Source organism: Somniosus microcephalus, chromosome 4 (assembly GCF_052327205.1).
Source record: "Somniosus microcephalus isolate GS21.2 chromosome 4, FLI_Smic_1.0, whole genome shotgun sequence".
In the NCBI taxonomy this organism is placed as follows: Eukaryota; Metazoa; Chordata; class Chondrichthyes; order Squaliformes; family Somniosidae; genus Somniosus; species Somniosus microcephalus.
Window position 1 is genome coordinate 173,988,140 of NC_140990.1, and position 27,210 is coordinate 174,015,349.

The window sequence follows — 27,210 nt, forward strand, 5'->3', positions numbered from 1 at the left end:
AGCCAGTGCCTTCAGTAGAAGACGGGTGAAAGTTGAGATGGCAAGGTGACATTGAGCTCCACAGACCCTGGTCAGGCACACAATTGGCGGTCACTAATCTCTGCGTTTCTCCAATTCTGGCCTCTTGCGCATCCCCGATTTTCATCGCTCCACCATGGACAGTCGCCCCTTCAGCTGCCTAGGCCCTAAGCCCTGGAATTCTCTCCCTAAACCTCCGCCTCTCCTTTTTAAGACCCTCCTTAAAGCCGACCCTTTCGACCAAGCTTTTGGTCACCTGTCCTGTTATTTCCTTATGTGGCTCAGTGTCAAATTTGATCTGATTACGCTCCTGTGAAGTGCTTTAGGATGTTTTAATACATTAAAGGCGCTATATAAATGTAAGCTGTTGTCAGTCAGACTTTTTGTGCTTGACTGTCCCAAGCCAGCTAGAAGACTCTGATTTGGTCCAGTACAAGCGCATGTCTGATTTATTTGATTAGCTTAGCGTTTTTGCAGTTTGTTCACGATAGTCTCATTTCATTTTGTGACTGAACCAATCACATTGTAGCCACAAAAAAAACAGAACGTTTGAGTTCTTTGCATCCTGACCATCAAAAAACTAAACGGGTAGATTATACCCTAGTCTTTTTGAAATGTACTCATTTTCCACTGCAGTTAATATTTTTAAAATTTATTTCCCAAAAGCCATTACTTGAATTTTTTTTCCCCATACCGAACTGTTTTCCTCCTCTCCTGATGTTGGCTTCTTGTTGGGGTTCCTCACATGAGTGGTCAAAGAAAGAAAAGCTTGCATTTATATAGCATCTTTCACTTGTAATAAAGAAAATGCAGCAGCCAATTTGTCACAGCAATGGATGACCAAATAATTTGTTTTAGTGATACTGATTGAGGGATAAATTTGTCCAGGACACTGGGGAGAACACCCCTGCTCTTTTTCGAAATAGTGCCGTGGGATCTTTTACGTCCACCCGAGAGAGCAGACGGAGCCTCGTCTCGCATGAAAGACAGCACCTTAGACAGTGCAGCATTCCCTCACTACTGCACTGCAGCTTCGGTCTAGATTTTGTGCTGAAGTCCCTGGAGTGGGACTTGAACCCACAAGCTTCTGACTCAGAGGCAAGAGTGCTACCAACTGAGCCACGACTGATTCTTCATGTGTGACCTTTGACGGTGAGTATCAGCAGGCTACCTGAAGGTGGCATCGCTGAGCCTGACCCCATCCCAACTGCTCACCCACAAACGTGCATTTCGAGAGATGAAGCAGTAACCCTGAATGACTTTCCCCTCTCTCTAACCCAGGGTACTGGGGTCAATTGTAGTGCCTCACCGGCTGCTCTGGATGGAATCAGCTAACTCAATGCAGACCATATGATTGAATCTGAAATCTTGAATCTCTGTGGCTCAGTTTTGAACAACTATCAGGGACCTTGACTTCAACTGTAACCAGTGAATTTTTAAAAAAATAAATAAAATTAAGATACACTTTTCTGATACAGAAGAGCAGTTAGACTGTGAGGTGCCAGAGTTAAAATGGATCTCGTAAGGTCATAAAGGCTGGGAAGCAGGAGTGGGAGAAGTGGAAAGCATATAGGGAAAGGGCAAGGAAACAGGATTTAGTCAGCTGCAGTACGTGCTAACACCACCACCGGAGCAATGGGCCGAATGGTGTCTTGTGCTGTAATTACTTTGATCTAAGATTGGAGGATCGGCAAGGGAAGGGACAAACAGGCGCAATGTTATATGCAAGCTGCTTTTGTTTTTCAACTTGTTGAAGCTGAAAGCTCACTGCTCCCTGGCTAGCTGGCGTGGAATTTTCCAACCCTGTATTGGGTGTAGCAAATAAATATTTATTCTATCTTATTATTCGCAGGTATGCAATTAAAGGAACTGGAACCCATGACCTTTTGACTCAGAGGCGAGAATGCTGCACTGAGCTGAGGCTGACCTCTTAAAGGAGAGGGGATAAGATGCCCGGACTCCTGAGTAAGCATGAGGGAGAGAGTTTAGTCCCTGCATGCTAGAACCTTTTTATTTTGGTGCTCGAATTTGATGCAGCAACAGAAAAAGAAGCTTGGGAGAAGGGACATGGGTGCTGGGGTACGAACATGCTGCGGCATGGAATGGTAGGGTGCTTCTATCCACGGAGGGACTAACGGAGGCGGGGGGGCGGTTGACGAATGAAGGAAGGTCAGCTGCTTTTTCTACTGTGTGGGGTAGAAGATCAGGGGGTGAGTAATCTTAGGCTACTGCTTGCACATGGCGTTATATAGATGCAAATCTTTCTTTTGTTTCATCCAGAGAGACACGACAGTCTCTCCCTCACCCAGTGAGCATCCCACTGGTTCTTAAATGGTTGCAGGGCTTTTGCCTTCACTAACTCTGTCTGGGAGTCCACTCCATGTGTTGATCACTCTCTGTGTGAAGAACTTTTACGACTTTAAACCTGTGCCTCCTTATCCGACTTCCATTGTTTAATTTAAATGAATTGTTAGGACTGTTCTCCTTGGAACAGAGAAGGTTAAGAGTTGACCTAATAGAGGTTTTCAAGATGATGAGAGGTTTTGATAGAGTAGAGAGAGAGAAACTATTCCCTCTGACAAGTGGGTCAATAACCAGAGGTCATAGATTCAAAATCATTGGAGAAAGATTTAGAGGGGAATTTTTTTTCACGCAGAGTTGTCGGGATCTGGAACGCTCTACCTGAAAAGGTGGTGGAAGCTGATTCCATCAATAATTTTAAAAGGGAGTTGGACGTGTTCTTGAGGATGTGGAACTTACAGGGTTACGGACAGAAAGCGGGGATGTGGGACTGAGCACGACGGGCTGAATGGCTTCCTTCTGTGCTGTAAGCTTCTATGATTCTATACCAGCTGCTTACAGACTGACATTGACACACTTCAGGGAAAGCTTCCCTGTGAACCTGAAGGGCAAAAACATTCCAGGTTGTGGTATTAACTTTATTTGTATTGGGGAGGGGGAGGGGGGTGTGGGGCTAAGAGATATCATGACAGTCACAATGTAACAGCCAGAAAGTTGCAACACAAGTGAGAGATTGTATTGGTATTGCATTTAAAACCGATGATCTCACGCGTTATAAAGAACCCTTTAAGTGACTTGGGACATATCATGATTGAATATAACTACACCATAAATACTTGTTGAATGACTGGGATATGTAAATAAAAGATGAAGCGTGTCTGTTTTGTGACAGGTGATTAGTGTCATTTAGTAAATTAATATACTCTGACTCGTAAGTAGGAAAAACCATTCAGTCTTATTTATTTTTATTTAATAACGCTCCTGTGAAGTGCTCTGGGTTGTTTGAGTATGTTAAAGATGCTATCTAAAGCTGGTGTTGTAAATTGTTGTGGCGACATGAGCTGGGAATCTCCTTGAAGTTATGGCGGTGGAGGCACACCAAGGAAATTCCCAGCCTTGATTTATAGTGTTGTGCTATTGAGTTGGGAGGCTGTGGTTGTACTCTAAACAGCAAAATATTAATCTTGTTTGTATCGTCAGGAATGGGCCATCCCTCGTCTCCACAGGACACAGCAAAAGCTTTGAGGGAGAGTCACCTTTGGGTTGTAGTTGTAGGCCTCCGAACAGCCTGGTTAAAAACTGGCTTGCCGTTTTGTCATTGGGCCTAATCATCTTATGATTTGGGGAAAATCACATACCCCCATTATGTTTTAATACTGTGCAGTGTGCTTCTTGTGTGATGGTCTCAATTTGCCATCTATTACTCCCATCATTGGTATTTCACCCCAGTGCTGCGTAGCTCAAATGATTTTTCGAAAAGCAACTCAAGATCAGAAAGGGCAAAAAAAAAATCTCTCTCTGTACTGCTCGATGTTTTGCACACTTCAAGTGGATGTAGGATAAAAACTTTTCACTGCTATTACCCTTTACTGAAATCGGAATGGCTGAAGCCAGGCGGCAGATCATCTGCTCGTCATCAGAAAGGCTGTGAGGAGGTTCAAACACGTTTAGAGATAGCATTTTCAAGGATTTGGGCCTGGTGGAATTAATGATGGTGTCCACTGCAGATGTGATGTGCATGTGCTATACTTTTATGTGATGGTGTCTCAATTGTTTGCCTCCTTGACTGTAATGTTTAAATGGTGTATTTGATCTTGGATGTGATTGTTTAATTGACTTAATTCGCAGATTGTTCTTTGATTCAAAGGATTGGTTTGGTACATTCCAAAAACCTATGTGTTTTTGTGCATCAGTACAAAAGCAAACTACTGCGGATGCTGGAAATCTGAAAGGAAAACAGAAAATGCTGGAAATACTCAGCAAGTCAGGCAGCATCTGTGCAGAGAGAAACAGAGTTAACGTTTCAGGTCGATGACCCTTCGTCAGAACTGGAAAAAGCTGGAAATCAAACAGGTTTTTAAACAAGTGCAGGGGCAGGGAAAGGGGGGAGGGGAGGAAAGAACAAAAGGGAAGGTTTGTGATAGGATGGAAGGCAGGAGAGATTAAGAGAGATTAAGAGATGGTGCAAGGCAGAAGGAGATGGTAATGGGACAAGTTAAGAAACAAAAGATGGCTCTAGAAGTGTAAATGGCACTGGCAGAATGAAAGACAGCTGCCATGTGGGAGAGAGAAAAAAATAAATAAATGGAAAAAAAAGAATAGGGGCAGAGGTTATGGTCTGAAATTGTTGAACTCTATGTTGAGCCCAGAAGGCTGTAAAGTGCCTAATCGAAAGATGAGGTGCTGTTCCTCGAGCTTACGTTGAGCTTCATTGGAACAGTGTAAGAGGCCGAAGACGGTGCGGTCTGAGTGGGAGTGGAGCGGAGAATTAAAGTGACAGGCGACCGGAAGCTCGGGGTCCCCCTTACATACTGAACGGAGGTGTTCCGCAAAGCAGTCACCCAATCTGCGTTTGGTCTCCCTGGTGTAGAGGAGACCACATCGTGAGCAGCGAATGCAGTATACTAAATTGCAAGAAGTACAAGTAAATCGCTGTTTCACCTGGAAGGAGTGATTGGGGCCCTGGACAGTGGGAAGGGTGGAGGTAAAAGGGCATGTGTTGCATCTCCTGCGCTTGCACAGGAAGGTGCCGGGCGAAGGGGAAGGGATGTTGGGGGTGATAGAGAAGTGGACCAGGGTGCTGCGGAGGGAGCGGTCCCTTCGGAATGCTGAAAGGGGAGGTGAGGGGAAGTATTTGGTGGTGGGATTACGCTGGAGGTGGCGGAAATGGCGGAGGATGATCCTTTGAATGTGGAGGCTGGTGGGGTGAAAGATGAGGACAAGGGGAACCCTATCGTGGTTCCGGGAGGGAGGGGAAGGGGTGAGAGCAGAAGTGCGGGAAATAGAACAGACACGGTCAAGGGCCGTGTCAACCACAGTAGAGGGGAATCCTCGGCTGAGAAAAAGGAAGACATGTTGGAAGCACTGATATGGAAGGTGGCATCGTCGGAGCAGATGCGGCGGAGATGGAGAAACTGGGAGAATGGAATAGCGTCCTTATAGGAAGCGGGGTGGGAGGAAGTGTAGTCCAGGTAGCTGTGGGAGTCAGTGGGCTTGTAGTGAATGTTTGTCATTAGCCTATCCCCAGAGATGGAGACAGAAGTCGAGGCAGGGAAGGGAAGAGTCGGAGATGGACCATGTGAAAGTGAGGGAAGGGTGGAAATTGGAAGCAAAGTGAATGAAATTTTCTAGTTCAGGGCAAGAGCAGGAAACCGCACCGATACAGTCATCAATGTATCGGAAAAAGAGGTGAGGGAGGGGACCTGAGTAGGACTGGAACAAGGAGTGTTCCACATATCCCATGAAAAGGCAGGAATAGCTGGGACCCATGCGGGTTCCCATAGCAACACCTTTTAATTTGGAGGAAGTGAGTGGAGTCGAAAGGAGAAGTCGTTCAATGTGAGAACAAGTTCAGCCAGGCGGAGGAGGGTGGTGGTGGATGGGGACTGGTTGGGCCTCTGTTCAAGGAAGAAGCAGAGCACCCTCAGGCCATCCTGGTGGGGGGTGGAGGTATCGAGGGATTGGACGTCCATAGTGCAAAGAAGACGGTTGGGGCCAGGAAACTGGAAACTGTTAAAGTGACGGAGGGCGTCGGAAGAGTCGCGAATGTAGGTGCAAAGAGACTGGACAAGGGGAGAAAAGATAGAGTTGAAATAGGAAGAGATAAGTTCCATGGGGCAAGAACAGGCTGAAACGATGGGTCTACTGGGGCAGTCCTGTTTGTGGATCTTGGGAAGGAGGTAGAAGCGGGCTGTGCGGGGTTGGGGAATTATGAGGTTGGCGGCCGTGGAGGGAAGATCTCCAGAGGAGATGAGGTCAGTGACGGTCCTGGAAACGGTGGCTTGATGTTCGGTAGTGGGGTCATGGTCCAGGCAGAGGTAGGAGAAGGTGTCGGAGAATTGGCGTTCAGCCTCCGCTAGTTAGAGGTCAGTTCGCCAAACAACAACAACACCACCCTTGTCAGCAGGTTTAATGACAATGTTGGGGTTGGATCGGAGAGAATGGAGTGCTGCAAGTTCAGAGGGAGGTAGGTTGGAGTGAGTGAGGGGAGCAGAGAAATGGAGACGGCCGATGTCATGCCGGCAGTTTGCAATGAAAAGATCTAGAGAGATTAAGAGGCCAGAGGGAGGGGTCCAGGTAGAACGAGAGTTCTGAAAGCGGGAGAAAGGGTCAGCCGTGCGAGGGGAAGACTCCTGGCCAAAGAGGTGGACACAGAGATGAAGGTGACGGAAAAAGAGCTCAGCATTGTGCCGAGCTCGCAATTCATTGAGAAAGGGGCGTAAGGGGATGAAGCTCAGGCCTTTGCTAAGGACTGATCGTTTGGGGTCAGAGGGGATAGTGAAAACATGGCACGGGGTGAGATTGGAAGAAGGGATGGGTTCAGAGGAAAGTGAAGGGGAAGAAGGTTCCGGAGGGGTGTTGATGTCCAAGAGTTGTTGAAGCTTGCGATCCTTGACACCTGAAAGGAAGAAACATTTTTTTTTGTTAAAGTGCCGGATGAAATGGAACTGCGGACCAGGACAGCTTTGAGATAGTGAGTTTCCTCCCCTCCCCCCTTTCCCTGCCTCTACACTTGCTTAAAAAGCTGTTCGATCTCCAGCTTTTTCCAGTTCTGACGAAGGGTCATTGACCTGAAACGTTAGCTCTGTTTCTCTCTCCACAGATGCTGCCTGACCTGCTTAGTATTTCCAGCATTTTCTGTTTTCATGTACAGATCAGTCATTTGAATGGCGGTACAGGCTCGATGGGCTGAATGGTCTACTCCTGTTCCTATATTACGAAGTGTGTTTTGTATCTCAGCAGACAGAATTGTATATTTCCCCTTTTGTATGTTGTTAGATAAACTGCTAGGTGGTGGGGATGTTCTACATGTGTCTACTGTGTTTAATTGTATCTAAACATTAAATTTTGTTTTGATCTGTTGTAGCAATCTAAATTGGCAAGTTGCATAAGATACTTGATTTGATCAAGAGAACATCTGAGAATCCTTCGACGCGTTAGCGTTGACTGAGTTAAAGGCAGGATTCGGAAAAGAGACTTGGAGTCCTTCCAAAACCTGTTATCTAAACCAGTGGTTTTCAAATCAAAATCAAATCAAATCAAATCAACTTTTATTGTCATTGTTAGTGCACAAGTGCAGTACAACGAAATGTAGGCTCGCGGCTCCCGAGAGTGTACAATTTGGATTGGACACTTAAACATTTCAACATACATTTGTACATATATATTAGCATAAATATGACCATAATAAAGTGCATCAGCAGATGTGCAGGCTTTAGTGTTTATTTGTGGAGTTCAGTAGGATGGCAGCCCTGGGAAAGAAGCTGTTCCTAAATCTGGTCGTACGGGTGCGAATGCATCTGTAGCGTCTTCCAGATGGTAGGAGGGCGAACAGACTGTGGCTGGGGTGGGTAGGGTCTTTGATGATGGACCGTGCCCTCCGTAGGCAGCGTTTCTGATATATATGTTCTATGGTCGGTAGCCGGGTGCCGGTAATGCGTTGGGCAGTTTTGACTACCCGCTGCAGGGCTTTCCGGTCATGGGAGCTACAGCTGCCGTACCATACCGTGAAGGATGGTTGAAGGATCCCTTTTCAAATGGATTAGTAACCCCCCTCTAAATTATTATTGCCCCCTTGTATTGATACTGTACCAGGATCTTCTGACAATGAATTGCAATATAGCTTTGGTGATATTTACAAAATGGGACTTCCTCAAGTATGTATGTATGTATAAAGTGATGATTTTAAAGCATTGATTTTTTTTTAAATTTCAAATGCATTTGGTTATTCAGTGTCTTCAAGTGCTGCCCAGATTATGTCAGATTTGCTCCTTGGCCAGCCCTTGACTGGACAGACAGATCTAATGTAATGTGTGCCCGACTTACGGGGCCTGTTCTATTTGGCTGTATCCGGGCGCTGTTGCAGCTGGGACGGGATTTTTGTTTACAGACATCTCCGAACAGCTGGCCCTGCCCTTTTCCGCCTCCGACTCCTGTTGCCTGGCGGTGGCATTGCGGCCGCTGTTGGCTCGCAGTCTTTTTCTCTCCCTCCTCCTCTTCCTGCAGCGCACAGCCGCTGCTGCCGCGGTAACCATTCGCCGCCCCGTTCAGTAGCGCCCGGCCGCTCCACACTGGCTCGGTCTCCATCACCGATTGTTTTTTTTTTTGAGGACTCCTTGGAAAGTCTCTAGGGACCCCCCAGGGATCTGCGGCCTCCAGTTTGAGAACCAATGATCTAAACAATCTGGAGTTCTTACAATAAAACTCTGCTAGTGGGAGAAATAAGTACAGGAAAATGTTGAATTTACCTTGCAGCACCCCTGTAGTAAGAACTTTGTTTTCAAGCTGACAAAGCACTTGTACTAAATTAGAAATTCTTATCCAAATTTGGTTTAGTGTTTTTAGTAAGAACTTCTAATTTAGTGCAAGTGCTTTGTCAGCTTGAAAACAAAGTTCTTATTACTGCAAGGTAAATTCAGCATTTTCCACTTACTTTTCGTGTACTTATTGTATAGCTGTTTGTAAATAAAGTTTCATCATAGTGTTGATATGTAAACATCAAAGATAATTGAGAAGTATAACGTGAAACTACATTGCATCCAGATGATTGCAAGTGAGATGGTGCTTGGTCCCCTGGATAGACAGAGTAGAGGGAAAGGAATAGCTTCTGAATCTTAAGGGACAGTGGCCTGTTTATGGCAACTTCGGTGAGAGCAGATGGTATGTAAAAGCCCTGTACATGTGACACTTTATGAAGCTGTTTTTGCAGTAGTAACCTGTTTAATCATTGATGGATGAGTCAAACTCATTTTGTGGTGCTCAAAAGTCCAGTTTATTTAAAGTTTGTATTAACTTGGAGGATTTCTTGCCTACCAGTCCTGTTGCTTCGCAGTCCAGCAGCGTTGTTGGAGCTCTACTATTCACTGTGGATGAATGATTAGTCAGATTATTGTCCTCCTCCAACCCTCTGAAATCTCTGTGCTCTTCCAATTCTGGCCTCTTGTGCATCCCTGATTTTAATTGCTCCATCATTGGCGGCCGATCCTTCAGCTGCCTGGGCCCTAAGCTCTGGAACTCCCTCCCTAAACCTATCTGCCTCTTGACCTCTCTCTCCTCCTTTAAGATGCTGCTTAAAACCTTTCTCTTTGACAAAGCTGTCCTTCTATCTCCTCGTGGCTTGGTGTCAAATTCTGTTTGATAACGCTCCTGTGAAGCACCTTGGGGCATTTTACGACATTAAAGGCGCTACATAAATGCAGGTTGTTGCAAAGACCGATATCCTGCATTTGCTTGTGTCACCCTGCCTTGTTCATGTGTGTTATGCTTTAAAATGGTTGGTTAGAAGGAAACTATGCACACTTCATATTTATGCATATGCAGCGCTTATTCACCCTACCGCTCCAGTTCACACAGCCCTGAGCAGTGGTTCAAGTTAATGAGGGAGTAACTCGCTCGATAGCCTATTGGGTAAGGGCACTATCCACTGTATTTTCTAAGCCACAAGATCTTGGGTGTGATTGCTGCATTAGTTGATCTCAACTAGCTGTGGGCGTTAAATTTTGCCTTGGCATTAGAGAAGGGAAAAAAACTAATAATCAATTAGAGGGTCCCTGCTCCTGGTTGTTGAGTGGTAACTCCTGCTGGAACATATGTATGTCCGGACATGGGGCAAAGACAGGGTCAGACATGGCTGTAATATTCTCTGTCGGCAAGTAGCCAGGTAGCACCAATGATCTAAATTCACACGAGGAGTTGTCACTTGGGTGCGGCACTGTAGGGGACATTTTCCATTTACACAGAATTACATAGAATGTACAGCACAGAAACAGGCCCTTCTGCCCAACTGGTCTATAACGGTGTTTATGCTCCACACGAGCCTCCTCTCACCCCTCCTTATCTCACCCTATCAGCTTAACCTCTTCCTTTCCCCCTCATGTACATATCTAGCTTTCCCTGAAACGTATCTATACTATTCGCCTCAACCACTCTGTGCGGTAGCAAGTTCCACATTCTAACCACTCTCTGGGTAAAGAAGTTTCTCTTGAATTCCCTATTGGATTTATTAGTGACTATCTTCTATTTATGACCCCTAGTTTTGGTCCCCCCCCCCCCCCCCCCCCAACAAGTGGAAACATCTTCTCTATGCCTATCATTTTGTGAAACCTGAAAATGCTGGAAATACTCAACAGGTCAGGCAGCATCTGTGGAGAGAGAAACAGAGCTAACATTTCAGGTCGATGACCCTTCATCATCTGCAGTATTTTGCTTTTGTATTTTGTGAAACCTTCTGGTTTCAGTTGTTGTAAGCTTGGATGCACTTTTGATTGATTTTTTTTTCTGTCTGTCTCCTTTTCTCCCTCAACCATTTTTAGATATGAACTTTGAATCGAACCCATCCGACCACCCACGGGCCAGCACCATCTTCCTGAGCAAGTCACAGCCAGATGGTGAGTAGATATGGGCCAGATTAGTACTGTGATTTCTGCGTGTCATTATTGTCCATTATCTGCCTGTTTAGAAATGCAGGACAATTCATGGTCACCACTACAGCATGATAAATATAAACTCCACTGTGGAGCAATAATCCTACTTCCACAAGAAAACCACATGCAATGTCACAACATGGCTTTGTTTGATTTCTATTATTTTCTAACCACAAAAATGACACTATCTGTAATATTTACCAAATTTTAAACTACCCAGCAATGAGAAACACTGCCTTTTAGATTGCTAAGTTCCATTAAGGTTGCTAACATTCATTGATTAATATGTTGTCTTTAGCTCCGTGGTAGAAAGCTGGATCTATCTTCCTTCATCCTTTCCCAAGCAGCATTTTTCTTTTAAATACTGTACTTCCCAAAATTACTTGCCAAAGGTAGCAGAAGGGGGTATCCTCTTTGTTCCCTGTTAATTGCTGAGATATAAGTGGAGATTGTTTTTGCTTATCTACCTTTAGAGCTGTCTGTCACCCGTAAGGATATGACCAGGACCGCAGGTTCCAATATATCAGCAACCTGGGGGTCATGGTGATCAACAACTCTGAAGGTAAAGAAATTCTTCACATTGATATTTCAGTAACTCAATCAAGTTGAGGGTTTTTTTTTAAAGCCCTTTAGCTTTTTTGAATCAGGTTGGTCTAAGGGCACAGTTTGCTGGTGAATTGGGTTTTATTTCTGACTGGGAAAATTAATTTACATGTTTGAAAACCAGGAAGGTTCCAGGTTCAGTCCTCAATCTGTGCTGAGTTAGCTGATTACATCACTAGAAAGAAAGACTTGCATTTCTATAGTGCTTCCACAACCTCAAAATGTCCCAATGCGCTTTACAACCAATGAAGTACTTTTGAAGTGTAGTCACTGCAGTAATGTAGCAAAAATGACAGTCAATATGCACACAGCAAGATTCCACAAACAGCAATGTGATGATGACCAGATAATCTATTTTTAATGATGTTGATTAAGGGATAAATATTGGCCAGAACACCAGGGAGAACTCCCCTTCTCTTCAAAATAGTGCTGCGGGATCTTTTGCGTCCACCTGAGCTCGGTTTAACATCTCGTCCAAAAGACGGCACCTCTCCCTCGGTACTGCACTCGGGAGAGTTAAAATGAATCTCCTCCAATGAGACTCGCTGTACGGTACATCGCCAAGTCCGAGTTTCACTATCTGAACGTGGCAGTTGTGCGGCGCTCAAAAGCAAACCATAGTTCAGATAGAAAAGCATGTTGCCCTTGTGAAGAGTTCAGCTTCGTTAAGTTGCCAAAGCTATATAGCAGCTAAATACAAAATGACTGAAGACATTAGGTAACTTTTGAAAGGGGAGAAAGCCTCAAAGATAATGATGTGTTCATAGTACAGTAAACTCTTTCGTATCCGGCACCTATGGGACCAGGATGGTGCCGGTTGATGAAAAATTCTGGATAACAGAAGTAGGCAATTTTTAACACAAAATATAAAAAACCACTGCCTAACTCGGCCACCGCGGGAAACTCGGACTCGGAAAAACGAGTGCTGGATGGATTCGGCAAGATTACCGACTATCTATTTTGCTGGTTATTAAAGAATTCCGGATGATTAAGTGCCGTTTAAACAAGAGTTTACTGTATCTGTGTCAGTTATTGTGAGGCACACTTGGATGGTAAATCATTCTACTGAGGCATGGCGGTGGTCCTTTGACGTATGTCATTCTTTCAATAAAATCTCGTATGCCCTTATTTTCTGCTGTATTGATCAGAGGAGGCTGTAAATTCAGCGATAGCTACTGCCACTCGTCCCGCTGATCATCTGCCAAACATTCACAAGCATGATACTTTCATTTGATCTGCAGTAAGGTCATGCTGAGTTGCTCTTGCTTTGTTCACTAAGTGCATGTTTCTGGATGGTGTTGGAGTGTGCAAGATTGGTCAAGAGAGCAATATCTTTATTCCTATGTCCCCCTGCCCTTCCCCCGCCCACCCACCTCGGTGCAGGAATCACGCACCCACATTATAGTTGACAAGTTTTCACATTAAAGAGATGCACTTGGGCCTTTGTATGATGCAGCCCACTAAGTGCCACTGAATGTTGTAAGTCCAAGGGTATCTCTGCTAATTTCCTATACGTAAAGGAAAGCTGGCTCACCTTCCAGGAAGTGTCAGTTTGGCTCTATGGTAGTACTCTCTCCTCTGGTTCAGAAGGTCTTGGGCTCAAGCCCTACTCCAGGACCTGAGCACATAATCTAGGCTGACACTGCAGTACTGAGGGAGTGCTGCACTGTCGGAGGTGACTTTTTCGGATGAGATGTTAAACCGAGACCCCATCTGCCCTCTCGGGTGGACCTATAAGATCCCATGGCACTATTTGAAGAAAAGCAGGGACATTCTCCCGGTGTCCTGGCCGCAATTTATCCCCCAACCAGCACCACTGAACAGAATTAACTGGTCATTCATCCCATTGCTATTTGTGGGATATTGCTGCGTTTCCTACATTACAACAGTGATTACACTTGAAAAGTACTTCATTGGTTGTGAAGTGCTTCAGGACATCCTGAGGGTGTGAGCGGCACTATATAAAGAACTTGCTGTATTAACGTGTTTGCAATACTTTAGCTCTCCACTATCTGCCGTCCCAAGTACAAATCTGAATCCAAAAGATTGGCTCAAAAATCAACCATTTGCTTTAGTTTACTGACATGTTTTAAATTTGTTTACTTTTTTTAAAAAACAGTGAGGGAGAAGAGGAAGAGTAACCACATAAACCACGTAAGTACAATTCTTTTTAAACAAGCTGGCTACCTGCTCCTTCATTGCGGGTCATCAATACTATTCATAGAACTTCAGGATTTCTTTCTTAAAATTGTCAATTTCAATTCTGCCAACCCTTTGTGAAAACACCCAAAATTTAGCCCGTCTCCTTGCAGCTGTTGGTGGATCTGCTGTGTATTTCCTGTCGTTATTTTAGAATTTGACATTTTTTCTTTCTATCTTGCGTGTGCTCTCTGTTACAGTAACAGACTGCTGCACTTTCTGTGTCTGCCAGCCCATATTATCATATATATATTTGTGATTAATTGGAGCTGGTGGTGTATACATTCAGTGATGACCCTCTGATGTCAGCAGACTGTATCCATCTGCGTCTTGTCATCCTGAGACACTTGCAAAAAAGATTCTGAATAAGTAAGAGGGTATTTGAAATGCATAATGGGCTGGCTGCCACGTTGAAAGCCCTCGGGTGTATGAGAGGATTTTTGGTGCCACCTTGTGTTCAACATGTGCATTGGGATTTGGAAGAAACAGATCTCAGTAGATTTCTGCAAGGGCCGTTTAAAACGGAAAGTCCTTAACTCGCTGATATTGTGGAGTATTAAATCATGCAGGCCCTGAAATCACATTGTAGCATATGAATGCTTAAACAGTTTATGTCTCTCTTATTTTAATAGAGGCTTAACTCATTTATTTAAAAACCGGTTAGCATTTCCAATAAAATAGAGTGGAATTTCAGAGGAGCACAAGCACTCGCTCACTAACATCCCATGGTGCAATTTCATGACCACAGTCCTGACGACTGTGTGCTTTGCTGCATTGAATCAAAATCTAGGGTTGTAATAAAGACAGTCGGTAGGAGAACTGAGTGCTACAATGGCTTTGCATACTACTGAGACCAGTTCTCTCACTAGGAGCCAAGTTTGAGACTGTCCAAACTTATTTCATGTAGGAACCTTACAGGCAAGCAGAGAGAAACGATTGCCATCAGACATGTAAGACCTGATCCCAGATGTGAAAGTGCAAATTGCCAACCTATTGGGCTACCCAGTTACTTCTGTTTTAAAGAAAGACTTGCATTTATATAGTGCCTTTCATGACTTCGGGGACACCCCACAGCCAATGAAGGACTTTAGAATTGTAGTCACTGTTACAATGTAGGAAACACGTTAGCGTAAAAATACAAGTAAACCGCTATTTCACCGGGAAGGAGTGTTTGGGGCCCCGGATAGTGGGAAGGGAGGAGGTGAAAGGGCGGGTGTTGCATCTCCTGTGCTTGCATGAGAAGGGGAAGTGGGTGCTGGGTGTGATGTTGGAGTGGACCAGGGTGTCGCGGAGGGAACGGGCCTTTCAGAATGCTGTAAGGGGAGGGGAGTAGAAGATGTGTTTTGTAGTGGCATCAAGCTGGAGGTGGCGGAAATGGCAGAGAATGATGCGTTGAATGTGCCTAGCTGTGGGTTTACAGAGCGGCAGGACTGGGAGCTGGCACTGGAGAGAAACAGTTCTGCAATATAAAAAACGATAGCAAAATACTGCGGATGCTGGAAATCCCAAATAACAACTGAAAATGCTGGAAAAACTCAGCAGGCCAGGCAACATCTGTGAAGAGAAAAAAGAGTCGACGTTTCAGGTCGAAACCCTTCGTCAAGTTCTGCAATATAACCAGACAATTAGATGGTCGAATCAATCCCATCAGCTGTATGCAGACCGTATGCAAATCCTGCTCCCACACAAGTAAACTGATTGAGTTCAACAATTTCAGATCATAAGCTCGGCCCCCATTTCATTTTCTCTTGTAATTGTTCCACTCCTTTCCCCCCCCCCCCCCTTTCCTTTTGTGTTTCTCTCACACCTGGCAGCTATCTTTTGCCCTGCCAGTACACTTTACACCTAATCTCAGCCTATTACCATCTCGTCTAGCTTCTAATCTCTTTTACTTCTTTTGTTTCTTTTATTCTTTTGTCCGATCGCAGCCCTGCCTTCGATCTAGTTTCTTTTCTTTCCAGTTTTGAAGAAGGGTTTCGACCCGAAACGTCAACTCAAATTTCTCTCCACGGATGTTGCCTGACTTGCTGAGTTTTTCCAGCATTTTCTGTTGTTATTTCGGATTTCCAACATCTGCAGTATTTTGCTATCGTACAAGTAAACTGATTTCTAAGTGGGCCAATTAACACTGTCTGCATCCTTTATGGAATGTCACACCTTGTCTTGCACTGTTCTCCTTGGTGCCAATGTTACCACACCAGAGGTGTGGAATGTTGCACCTCAGTACATCAACTGGATATAAACAGCTATTATTTAAAAAGGCTATAGCTGCTTTTTATATTCTTTGGCCACCAGTTCTTGTAGCCTGGGTTTTTTCTTTTTACAGCCAGTGATAACAGCAATGTAAATCTGCCAGGTTTTGGTCCCTTAGACAGGCAACAAGGAAGACCTGATTATCACCGAGGTGAGTGAATGTGCAGCCGCAGTGGCAGCATCGTGCACATGTGCTCCAACTAAAACGCCATAGCCAGACTGCACACATTCAGAAGGTTAGGCCCTGTGTGCCACTGGTTTCTTCTTCTTAGGCAGTCCCTCGGAACCGAGGATGACTTGCTTCCACATTAAAAATGAGTTCGCAGGTGACTGATGAGTCCAATGCAGGACCTACAAACCTACAGGTGGTTGAAGGGGCGGGTGGGTCGGGTGCTTGGGTTGACGTGCGCTCTTTGCGCTGCCTGTGCTTGGCTTCCGCTTGCTCCCAGCGAAGAGACTCAAGGTGTTCGGTGCCTTCCCAGATGCTTCTCCACTTTTTGCGGTCTTGGGCCAGGGATTCCCAGGTGTCGATGGGGATGTTACACTTTTTCAAAGCGGCTTTGAGGGTGTCCTTGAAGCATTTCCTCTGCCCACCTGGGGCTCCGAGTAGAGCGCTTGTTTTAGGAGCCTCGTATCAGGCATGCGGACAATGTGACCCGTCCATCGGAGCTGATTGAGCGTGGTCAAAGCTTCAATGCTGGGGATGTTGGCCTGAGCAAGAACACTAATGTTGGTGCGCCTCTCCTGCCAATGGATTTGCAGGATCTTGCGGAGGCAGCGTTGGTGGTACCTCTCCAGTGCTTTGAGGTGCCTGCTGTAGGTGGTCCATGTCTCTGAGGCATACAGCAGGGCGGGTATCACTGCTGCTCTGTAGACCATGAGCTTAGTGCTGGGTTTGAGGTCCTGGTCTTCAAACACTCTCTTCCTCGGGTGACCGAAGGCTGCACTGGCACACTGAAGGCGGTGTTGGACTTCATCATCGACATCTGCCCTTGTTGACAGTAGGCTCCCGAGGTATGGAAAGTGGTTCACGTTGTCCAAGGCCTTGTCGTGGATTTTGATAATCAGGGGGCAGTACTGTGTGGCGGGGGCAGGTTGGTAGAGGACCTTTGTCTTACGGATGTTTAATGTAAGGCCCATGCTTTCGTACGCTTCGGTGAAGGTGTTGACGATGGTTTGGAGTTCGATCTCCGAGTGAGCGCAGACGCAAGCGTCGTCTGCATACTGTAATTCGATGACAGAGGATGGGACGACCCTGGATCTGGACTGGAGGCGATGGAGGTTGAACAGTTTCCCGTTTGTTCTGTAAATTAGCTACACTCCAGTGGCGAGCTTACTGAGGGTGAGATAGAGCATTGCAGCAAGGAAGATCGAGAAGAGCGTTGGTGCAATGACACAGCCTTGTTTGACCCCGGTTCGTACGTGAATTGGGTCTGTGCTGGAACCATTTGTCAGGATCACTGCTTGCATGTCGTCGTGAAGCAGGCGGAGGATGGTGACAAACTTTTGAGGGCAGCCGAATTTGAGGAGGACACTCCATAATCCCTCACGGTTGACGGTGTCGAAGGCCTTTGTGAGATCAAAGAAGGCCATGTACAGTGGTTGGCGCTGTTCCCTGCATTTCTCTTGTAATTGACGTGCGGTGAAGATCATGTCCATTGTGCCCCTTAGTGGGCGGAATCCGCATTGCGACTCGGGGAGGAGCTCTTTGGCCCCTGGGAGAAGGCGATTGAGGAGGATTCTTGCGATGACTTTCCCTGTGGCAGATAGCAGGGAAACTCCTCTGCAATTACCGCAATCAGACTTGTCACCTTTCTTGAAGATGGTCACAATTACAGCGTCTCTGAGATCCCCTGGCATGCTCTCCTCCTTCCAGGTAAGAGAAATTGGTTCATGAATTCGCGCCAGTAATGCTTCTCCTCCATGCTTTAGTGCCTCGGCGGAAATTCCATCTGCTCCTGAGGCCTTGTTGTTCTTCAGTTGTCGGATGGCCTTTTCAACCTCGTGCCACTGGTTTACAGGACATTCAAAAACTAAATGTAGAGAACTCTGTTCTGTTACTGCACTCCTGTGCAGCACTGAGGGAGTGCTGCACTGTCGGAGGTGCTGTCTTTTGGGTGAGATGGTAAACCGAGGCCCCGTCTGCTCCCTCGGGTGGATGTAAAATATCTCACGGTACTATTTCGAAGAAGAGCAGGGGAGTTATCCCCGGTGTCCTGGTCAATATTTAGCCCCCAACCAACATCACAAAAAAATGGTCACTATCACATGGCTGTTTGTGGGACTTTGCTATGTGCAAATTGGCTACTGCATTTCCTACATTACAACAGTGACTGTAAAACACGTTGGGACATTCTGAAGTTTGAAAGGTGCTGTATAAATGCAAGTCTTTCAGACAAAACTCTAATTTCTACCCTGCTGTTTCTTTTTGAGAATTTTTTTGGGAACATTGCAACTGCCACTAAGTATCCCTGGTTGGCAAGTGGAGAAAAATCAGCCACGATGAATATTCAAATCACTCATGACCTCGCCCCTCCTCCAGCCCGACAACCCTACGCAAACTCTACATTCCTCTAATTCTAGCCTCTTGTGCGTCCCTAATTTCCTTCGCCCCACCATTCGCGACCGTGCCTTCAGCCGTCTAGGCCCTAAGCTCTGGAATTCCTGCCCTAAAACTCTCCGCCGCTCTATCTCCTTTTAAAACTGTTCTTAAAACCTACCTCCTTGACCAAGCTTTTGGTCACCTCTCCTAATGTCTCATGTGGCTCGGTGTCAAACCTTTGCCTGATAACGCTCCTGTGAAGCGCCTTGGGAAGTTTTACTACGTTAAAGGCGCTGTACAAATGCAAGTTCTTGTTGTTGTAGCATTCTGGGCTGATTCATGAAGGACACCCACTTGTGTGAAATAACAGAGGGTGGTTGGTGCTAGTGGAACTGTACCCCAGCAAGACTCGGCACCTTCAGGTGAGAGGAGGCCTAAAAATTGGAACAATGCAGTCGGGGGTCTCAGGACAATGTAAAAGCAGCTATAAGGGAATCAAGGGCTAGGGCAGGAAAGTGGAGTTGAGGTCGAAGATCAGCCATGATCTTACTGAATGGCGGAGCAGGCTCGAGGGCCGTATGCTCCTATTTATTATGTTCCCATCTCACAATAATGGAAGACACTGTACTCAGAATTTCATATCATTTTTGTAGCTGAAATATTTAATGTGCGTGCTGTAGCATTTTCTCATTGCATATTGATACTGCTTGTAAGTAACTCGGTTTGTAGCTTTTTGCTTTGGATTTGGATGCTGTGTCTTTGTTATTAGGAGCACCACACAAGCCAAGCAAGTTGGGCTGAGGGGCCAGCAATTTAGACTAGGGTCAAACGTATTCCTGGAGGCTTCATCATATGAACTCCTGCCTCCGATTACCCCGCCCAGTCATACAGCCTTTTCCCCCATTACCAATCTATTTATAACTAATAAATGAAAGTGTTCAAGAAAATTAGAAAAAGACACCATGTCTTTTTTTCCCTTTAATGCCCCTATGATTTTTCTCTCGGGTTGCTCGCAGCACTGTCCAGGAGATTAATCTTTAATTCCTGGAGACTCCAGGATAATCCAGGACGGTTGGCAACCCTAATTTAGACATGGGGATAATGCACAAATGTTTAGACAATCAATGCACCAATCATAGTGGGTCTTACTAAATTCTTCACAGTCATTCACTCCAAGCTCCTGCAGCTGACCTCCTGATAGTTCTAGAATAACATTTGTAGAAATTTGGGAACGTGCTGTGTGCCTGTTCTCTTTGGGAGGCTCTGACTATGAACCTTGATCCTTAATGTGGGTTTCTGAGGCATTTTTTAAATTTGATGTTTTCTGTAAGTAAAAGTGAGAGGGAACCATAGCTTACTGCAAAATAAATAGTATTTAAAGTGGGTGGCAGTGCTCCATAACAGAGTTCCAACTCTACTATCTCTCAAGTATATACCATTATTATCAATCACTCTCTTGCTACTGCTGCAGTTCTGGGTGTGCGAGAGAGAGATTCGTAGTAATGGAGGCTGCTTAGCAAGAGTGAAACTGCTTTACAAACTATAGCGCATTTGGAATGGTTTCACTTGCTAAGGTGTATGGGTAAGCCCTGCTTCCATTTGTTTGGGAGAGGTTATCAAAATCTTTTGGGGAAATTTAAAGACTAAGTAAAGGTAAAAAAGGTAAAGGTAAAACAGTAAAAGTGTCTCAACCAAAGGTATCGAATCAGAATGGTTACAGCACAGAAGGAGGCCATTCGTCCCATCGAGCCCGTGCCGGCTCTCTGCAAGAGCACTTCAACCAATCCAACTCTCTCGCCCTTTCCCCGTAGCCCTGCAAAACTTTTTCCTTCAGGTACTTACCCAACTCTCTTTTGAAAGCCACAATTGAGTGCCTTCACCACCCTTTCAGGCAGTGCATTCCAGATCCTAACCACTCGCTGCATAAAAAAGTTGTTCCTCATGTCGCCTTTAGTTCTTTTGCCAATCACCTTAAATCTGTGTCCTCTGGTTCTTGACCCTTCTGCTAATGGGAACAGTTTCTCTCTATCTACTCTGACCAGACCCCTCATGATTTTGAGCACCTCTATCAAATCTCCTCTCAATCTTCTCTGCTCTAAGGAGAACAACCCCAGCTTCTCCAGTCTATCCACGTAACTGAAGTCCCTCATCCCTGGAATCATTCTCGTACATCTTTTCTGTGCCCTCTCTAAGGCCTTCACATCCTTCCTAAAGTGCAGTGCCCAGAATTGGACACAATAAAGGTATAGTTTTTATTAAACAAAAGCCGGCTGCGGTGGTTCAAATGGATAATAAAGATCCCATGGTACTATTCAGAGAACAGCAACAGCAGCAACTTGCTTTTATATAAGCGCCTTTTAACATAGTAAAACATCCATCCCAAGACGCTTCACAGCAGTGGTTATCAAACAAAATTTGATACCGAACCACATGAGCTATTAGGACAAGTGACCAAAAGCTTGGTGAAAGAGAGAGGTTTTAGCAGGGAGTTCTTCCAATGCTGCAGCTAGTATTCCTTCCACAACCATCCGGCCCAAAAAAAAGGCAGATTAACTGGTCATAACTACTTGTGAGGTGTTGCTGGCACAGAATAGCTGTTGCATTTTCCTGCACAATAAGTCATTGTATGAGGCGTTTTAAGAAGTATCAATGTGATACGGAGCTATATAACTGCAGTTATTTACAATGGAAATTTAGACCCTCAAGGTTCGGGCTTGCGCATTATACAGGGTTGATACTCAATAGTTACAGCAATACAACAACAACTTGTATTTATACAGCGCCTTTAACGTAGTAAAATGTCCCACGGTGCTTACAAGTAATCTACATCTTGTGTTACTATGCTACAAACCTTTTAGTCAGACTGTGATTTGATTTCATTTATTTTTTACAGGTATCTCCTGGTCAACTCAGTAAAAAATACAGCTCATGTTCAACAATATTTATTGATGACAGCACTGTAAGCCAACCTAACCTGAAAAGCACAATTAAATGGTAGGTGATCAAGTGCAGTTTTCCTTTGTCAGACTAGATTTGAAGTAGATGGAATTGGTTCTTTGCTTGTCTAATTGTGGGGCACTAAAGACTCGAGTGTTTAAACTTATAACCTCTTAATATGAGCTGTTGTGATTTATTATCTGAATAAATGAGCCTTAATTAAAGTGTCAGCCTTGGCGCAGTGGGTAGAACGTTCACCTCAGAGTCAGAAGGTTGTGGATTCAAGCCCTAGTCCAGGACATAAAGTACAGAAGTAAAGAAGTCTTACTCCAATTATATAGGGCCTTGGTGAGACCACACCTGGAGTACTGTGTACAATTTTGGTCTCCTTACCTAAGGAAGGATATACTTGCCATAGAGGGAGTGCAACGAAGGTTCATGAGATTGATTCCTGGGATGGCGAGACTGTCATATGAGAAGAGATTGAGTAAACTAGGCCTGTATTCTCTTGAATTCAGAAGAATGAGAGGGGGTCTCATTGAAGCATACAAAATTATTACAGGGCTTGATAGGGTGGATGCTGGGAGAATGTTTCCCTTGGCTGGGGAGTCTAGAACCAGGGGCCATAGCCTCAGGATAAAGGGTAGGCCATTCAGGACTGAGATGAGAAGACATTTCTTCACACAGAGGGTGGTGAATCTTTGGAATTCTCTACCCCAGAGGGCTGTGGAGGCTCAGTCATTGAAACAGAAGTTGATCGATTTCTGACTAGTAAGGGCATCGAGGGATATGGCGATAGGGCCGGTGAATGGAGTTGAGGCAGAAGATCAACCATGATCTCATTGAATGGCGGAGCAGGCTCGAAGGGCCAAATGGCCTACTCCTGCTCCCATTTCTTATCATCTTATCATTTGGGTTGGCACGGTCGGAGGTGCCGTCTTTCAGATTAAGATGTTAAACTGAGGCAGTTCTGATCCGATGTGAAAGATCTCTGGGTACTATTTGAAAAGGAGTTTTCCCAGTTTCCTGACCAACATTTATCTCTCAGCCAACACTGCCAAGAACAGATTAATTTGTCATTAATCTCATTTACGGTTTGTGGGATTTTGGCATGTGCAAATTGGCTGTTGCATTTACCTACATAACAACAGTGACTGCACTTTTAAAGTAATTTGTTGGCCATGAAGTGCTTTGAGATGCCTGGAGAATGTGATAGACACTATGCCACTCTTCTCATTTGAGTCTGTTGGCAAGCTATTTGTAGCATTGCATCTTAAACTGTGATTCATTTTTCTTTTTGTTTTAAGTACAGATGTGCATAGGTCTGTAAAAATTCTATGAAGAAGCCTAATTTGAGAGTAAATGAGGGGGAATGGTTGGATGACCTGAATGCAATCGACCTTTGGCAATGGTGTTTTCTTTGGGAGGGTATTAATGGTGAGAAATGATGGAACATTGTATCTGTCAGACCAGATAGTGTAATTTTGTATTTAAATTTGTATATATGTAACAGTTTAAATTTTAATAACTTTTGTTTCCCCCTTCCTAACAGCGTTACACTTGCAATATATTATCACACAAAGAACAGGTAATCTTACTGTTTCTTAAACTTTTCTTTTAAGCGCTGTTGTATCTATGCTTTAATGCGTTCAATCAAGCATGTAGATACGTCGAATTAAATCAAGAGTCAGGCAGACAGGCTTCTAACTGTGATCTTTACTTTATTGGTAAAATGGCTGACTGCGGCTTTCCCGGGTAATTCCCATAATGCAATGCACATTACATTACCGTATTTACTGGTGTTAAACTCGCACATTACATTACTGTATTGACTGGTGTCAAACTCGCAATCAATACATGACATCCCCCTTTTCCTTGGAAACAAACTTGCAGTTTACAAACAGTTGCTTACAATAACACTGCATAACTTATTTGGTTTATAAACTTTTTACAAACTTGTGTCTTACCACACAACTAAATAATTCCCAGGTTTAAACATTTAACATCACCCATGTAGTTCTCGCACAGTTTATGTTGTGACATAATCAGACAGTCTTTGGGGTTTTCTTTTAACCCTTTGAGGTCTGGCTGTATTGGGTATGTCTGACATGTTGGTGTCAGTGGGTATTGCCTGTGTCACTGGTATGTGGGTCAGGGTCTACTATACTGTCCTCAGTCCCTTGTGTTTCCTCCTGCTCATGGAGTGTCTCCTTTGGTCCATTGGTTCTGTATTTCTTCACAAACGTAGTGTTTCTCGAGTAGCGTGCTCCTTCTGGAGATTCCACTACTACTTGACTCCCTGTTTTACTCAAAACTTTGTGGGGTGTGGCATTAAAAGGAGTGGTGAACTTGTCCACTTTGTCCTGCCGTACCAGCACCGTGTCGCCAACTTCCACCTCTGAGTATTGTGTTCTCCGCTGTTCATCTGCGTATAGTTTGGACTTGCCTTTTTCTGCGTCCCGGTCACGTACTTCCATGTCTGCGCGCGACTCTGTGATGTCTGGCAGCTTTCCTCTCATTTTCTGTTTAAAGAGCAGCTCTGCCGGGCTCTTTCCTGTCGTGGCATGGTCAATGCCCCTGTACACAGTCACATATTTTCTAAGTTCACGTTTCCAATCTAGTCCTTCTGACTGCGCAATTCTGATTCTCTTCCATCAGCGATGCATTTTGGCGCTCGACTTCTCCGTTAGCCTGAGCCCATTTTGCTGTTGTTTTCAGGTGTTTGATCCCGTTGTTTTCACAGTATTCTTTGAATAATTCACATCTGAATTGGGGACCATTATCAGAATTGCAGGTGATTGGCAAACCATGACAGCTGAAGATTGACTCTAAACTATCAATAACCTTCTCTGTTGTTGTGGAGGTCATGATGTTGTATTCATAGTAGCGACTATAATAATCAACTACCACAAGAATGGAGTGGTTGGATGGCAAGGGTCCCAGTAAGTCTATAGCTACATCCTGCCAGGGGCCCTCTGGTAATGGTGTTGGTCTCAACGGTTCAGGTGAGTCGGGTCTGGCTACTATCTGACAGCCGTGGCACGCTTTACAGTGTTTTTCAGCTGCCTTGTCCATGCCAGGCCACCAAACCTTGGTTCTGAGATGTTGCTTTGTTCCAACTATTCCCAAGTGTCCTTCATGTGCTAACACCAGGGCTCGTGCGTGTAACACTGTGGGTAGCATGATGCGTGTTCCCCGAAGAACTAGGTACCCCACTACGCACAGCTCGTTTGCAATTGCTGCATAAGCTTTACAGTTCTCAAAATGTCTGTTTGTGATTGCCTTCCGTACCTCAATCAGCTCTGGGTCGGTAGCAGAGGCTTCCTCCACCTCTCTAGTAGTGAGTGCTTTTGGTGTCACACTCACAGCTACAAATCTCACATATTCATCTGAGCCATGAGAATGTCTCTCCTGTTTTGCTGTCGCCCCCAGCAATCGTGACAGTGGGTCTGCAATGTTTTGCTTGCCTGGAATGTGTATCACCTTAAAATCATACGGCTGTAATCTAAGTACCCATCTCTCTATACGGACACAGGGTTTCGAGTGTGGGCCGTATATCACTTGTAATGGCTTATGGTCAGTTACCAAGTTAAATTTTCGGCCATACACATATGGATGCAGCCTCTCACAAGCCCATACAAGAGCTAAGGCCTCTCTCTCCGTTTGAGAGTATTTCCTCTCACAGTCTGTTAAACTACGACTTACATAGCATATTGGCACCTCTTGTCCCTGTTGGTTCTGAACTAGTACTGCGCCTAAACCTACAGGACTGGCATCTGCTATCACCTTGGTTGGTGCGTCCTTATCAAAATATGTTAAAGTGCCGGCTCTGGCCAACTCTTCCTTGAGTGCACTGAATGACTGTCTCTGTTGTGATCCAAATTTAAATGGTGTGCTTTTCTCGTCCGGCGTCGCAGTGGCTCTGATAGCGTTGCAAACTGCGGGATGAATCTGCTACTGTACCCAATGAGTCCCAAGAAACTCCTCACCTCTGTAGCATTCTCTGGTTCCCGAGCTTCTGCCACCGCTCGCACTCTCTCTGCTGTTGGTCCGATGCCCTTTTCAGACAACAGGATTCCCATGAAAATCAATCTGTCCATGTTGAATTGGCACTTCTCTGAGTTTAATGTCAGTCCACTTTCCATTAGTCTGGTCGTGACAGTGTGCAGGCATCTGTCGTGCGTTTCCTGGTCGTGTGCATGCACGATAATGTCGTCTGAGATGTTTTCAACACTCTATTCCAGCTAAGGCATTAGCTATCTCGTGCTGATATTGCTCACCAGCTGAAGATACACCGAATATCAGCCTCTTGTACCTGTATACTCCGTTATGTACTGCAAACGTTGTGATTTCTCATGACTCGGGTCAGTTCTAGCTGGTGATAACCCCATTTCAGGTCTAGCTTACTAAACACCGTCGAGCCGTTCATACCTTGGAGTATCTCATCAACGGTGGGGATTGGATATCGTTCCCTCACTATTGCCTGGTTTGCTCGTCTCCTGTCTAGGCATAACCTTACATCCTTATCCGCTTTTGGTACAATAACCACAGGATTTACCCATGGGGTGGGACCAGTTACAGGTTCGATAATGTCCATGACCCTCAATTGTTTTATTTTGGCCTCTACTGCCCCCCTTAAGTTGAATGGTATACGCCTGAGTGGCTGGGCCACAGGCTTCACTTGTGGGTCGATATACAAACTGATCTGTTTTGTGTTCAGCCTTCCTACTCCCTGGAACACCTTTGGATACCGCTGTTCTAGTAGCTGTCTTACATCTACCACAGCTGAGACATCTGCGCCTATTTTTAAAACTCCCAGTTTCATGGCTGTCTCCGTTCCTAGCAACGGCTCTCCATGGCCTTTAACCACAATGAACTCCGCCTGCTCAGTTCTCCTACCTATTGTAATCCCACATGTGAATATACCTTTAACTGACAGTGGTCGGCTAGAAGCATAAGAGAATAACTTTCTCTCTGTCTTAGGGACATGTGACTGACACTTAATGTGTTCTGACTTTAATCCTTCCCATGTATTCTCATTTATCACATTACTAGTTGCACCTGAATCAATTAACATTCTCAGGTTTACTCCCCCCACACAAAAGGTAAGTCTCTGTCAAGTTATTTCCAGTAACAGCAAATGCACAGTTATTTTGTTCCTCTACATTGTTCACACTGTGTTTCTTTGTACCCTTTGTGCGGCATACTTGGGAGAAATGATCCTTTCCCTTGCACTTATGACACGTTTGTCCGCGTGCTGGGCATTTCGAATCTCTGCCCATGTGGTCTGTGTCCACATCTGTAACATTTCCTTTTGTTCCTATCGCCATTTCCCTTTGGTTTCTCTGTCGAGCCTTTCGCATAATACCCTCTTTTCTGTGTAACACGACGAACAGTATCTGTCTCCGCCTTCTCTGTACATGACATGGCTGACATCTGCTCCTCGACGTTTTCACATTGTGAGGCCACTTGCAACGTGCGGGCGAGCGTTAGATCATACCCTTCCTCTAGCAATTTCCTCCGCACATAGGCTGACGTGCACCTACTCAGGATAGCGTCTCTTATTTGATTATCCGCATCTCCCCCAAAAGCACAGTCTTTAGCAGCCTGCCGCAAGCGAGTAGCAAATTGTTGCACAGTCTCACCTGTCTTCTGGGACAACTTATGAAAAGTCTGTCTAGCAAATGCTGCGTTGACCTGGGGCACGAAGTAGTG

The 27,210-nt window shown here is 45.0% G+C and overlaps 1 protein-coding gene across 2 annotated transcripts in view; it reads left to right on the forward strand.

Annotated features, from left to right (window-relative positions):
- The first annotated feature begins 1,897 nt into the window (after nt 1-1,897).
- ccnyl1 (cyclin Y-like 1) overlaps nt 1,898-27,210 on the forward strand; it is a 60,250-nt gene continuing 34,937 nt past the window's right edge. Inside the window, exons 1-5 of one of the 2 annotated variants that reach the window (XM_085985473.1) lie at nt 1,898-1,983; nt 10,851-10,925; nt 13,684-13,718; nt 21,452-21,552; nt 23,048-23,083. In XM_085985473.1, coding sequence (XP_085841599.1) covers nt 1,968-1,983; nt 10,851-10,925; nt 13,684-13,718; nt 21,452-21,552; nt 23,048-23,083 — 263 coding nt within the window. In that variant the 5' untranslated portion in view covers nt 1,898-1,967. Of the gene's footprint in view, nt 1,984-10,848; nt 10,926-11,434; nt 11,524-13,683; nt 13,719-21,451; nt 21,553-23,047; nt 23,084-27,210 lie in introns of those variants that run through there. The other variant, XM_085985474.1, reaches the window with a different exon arrangement.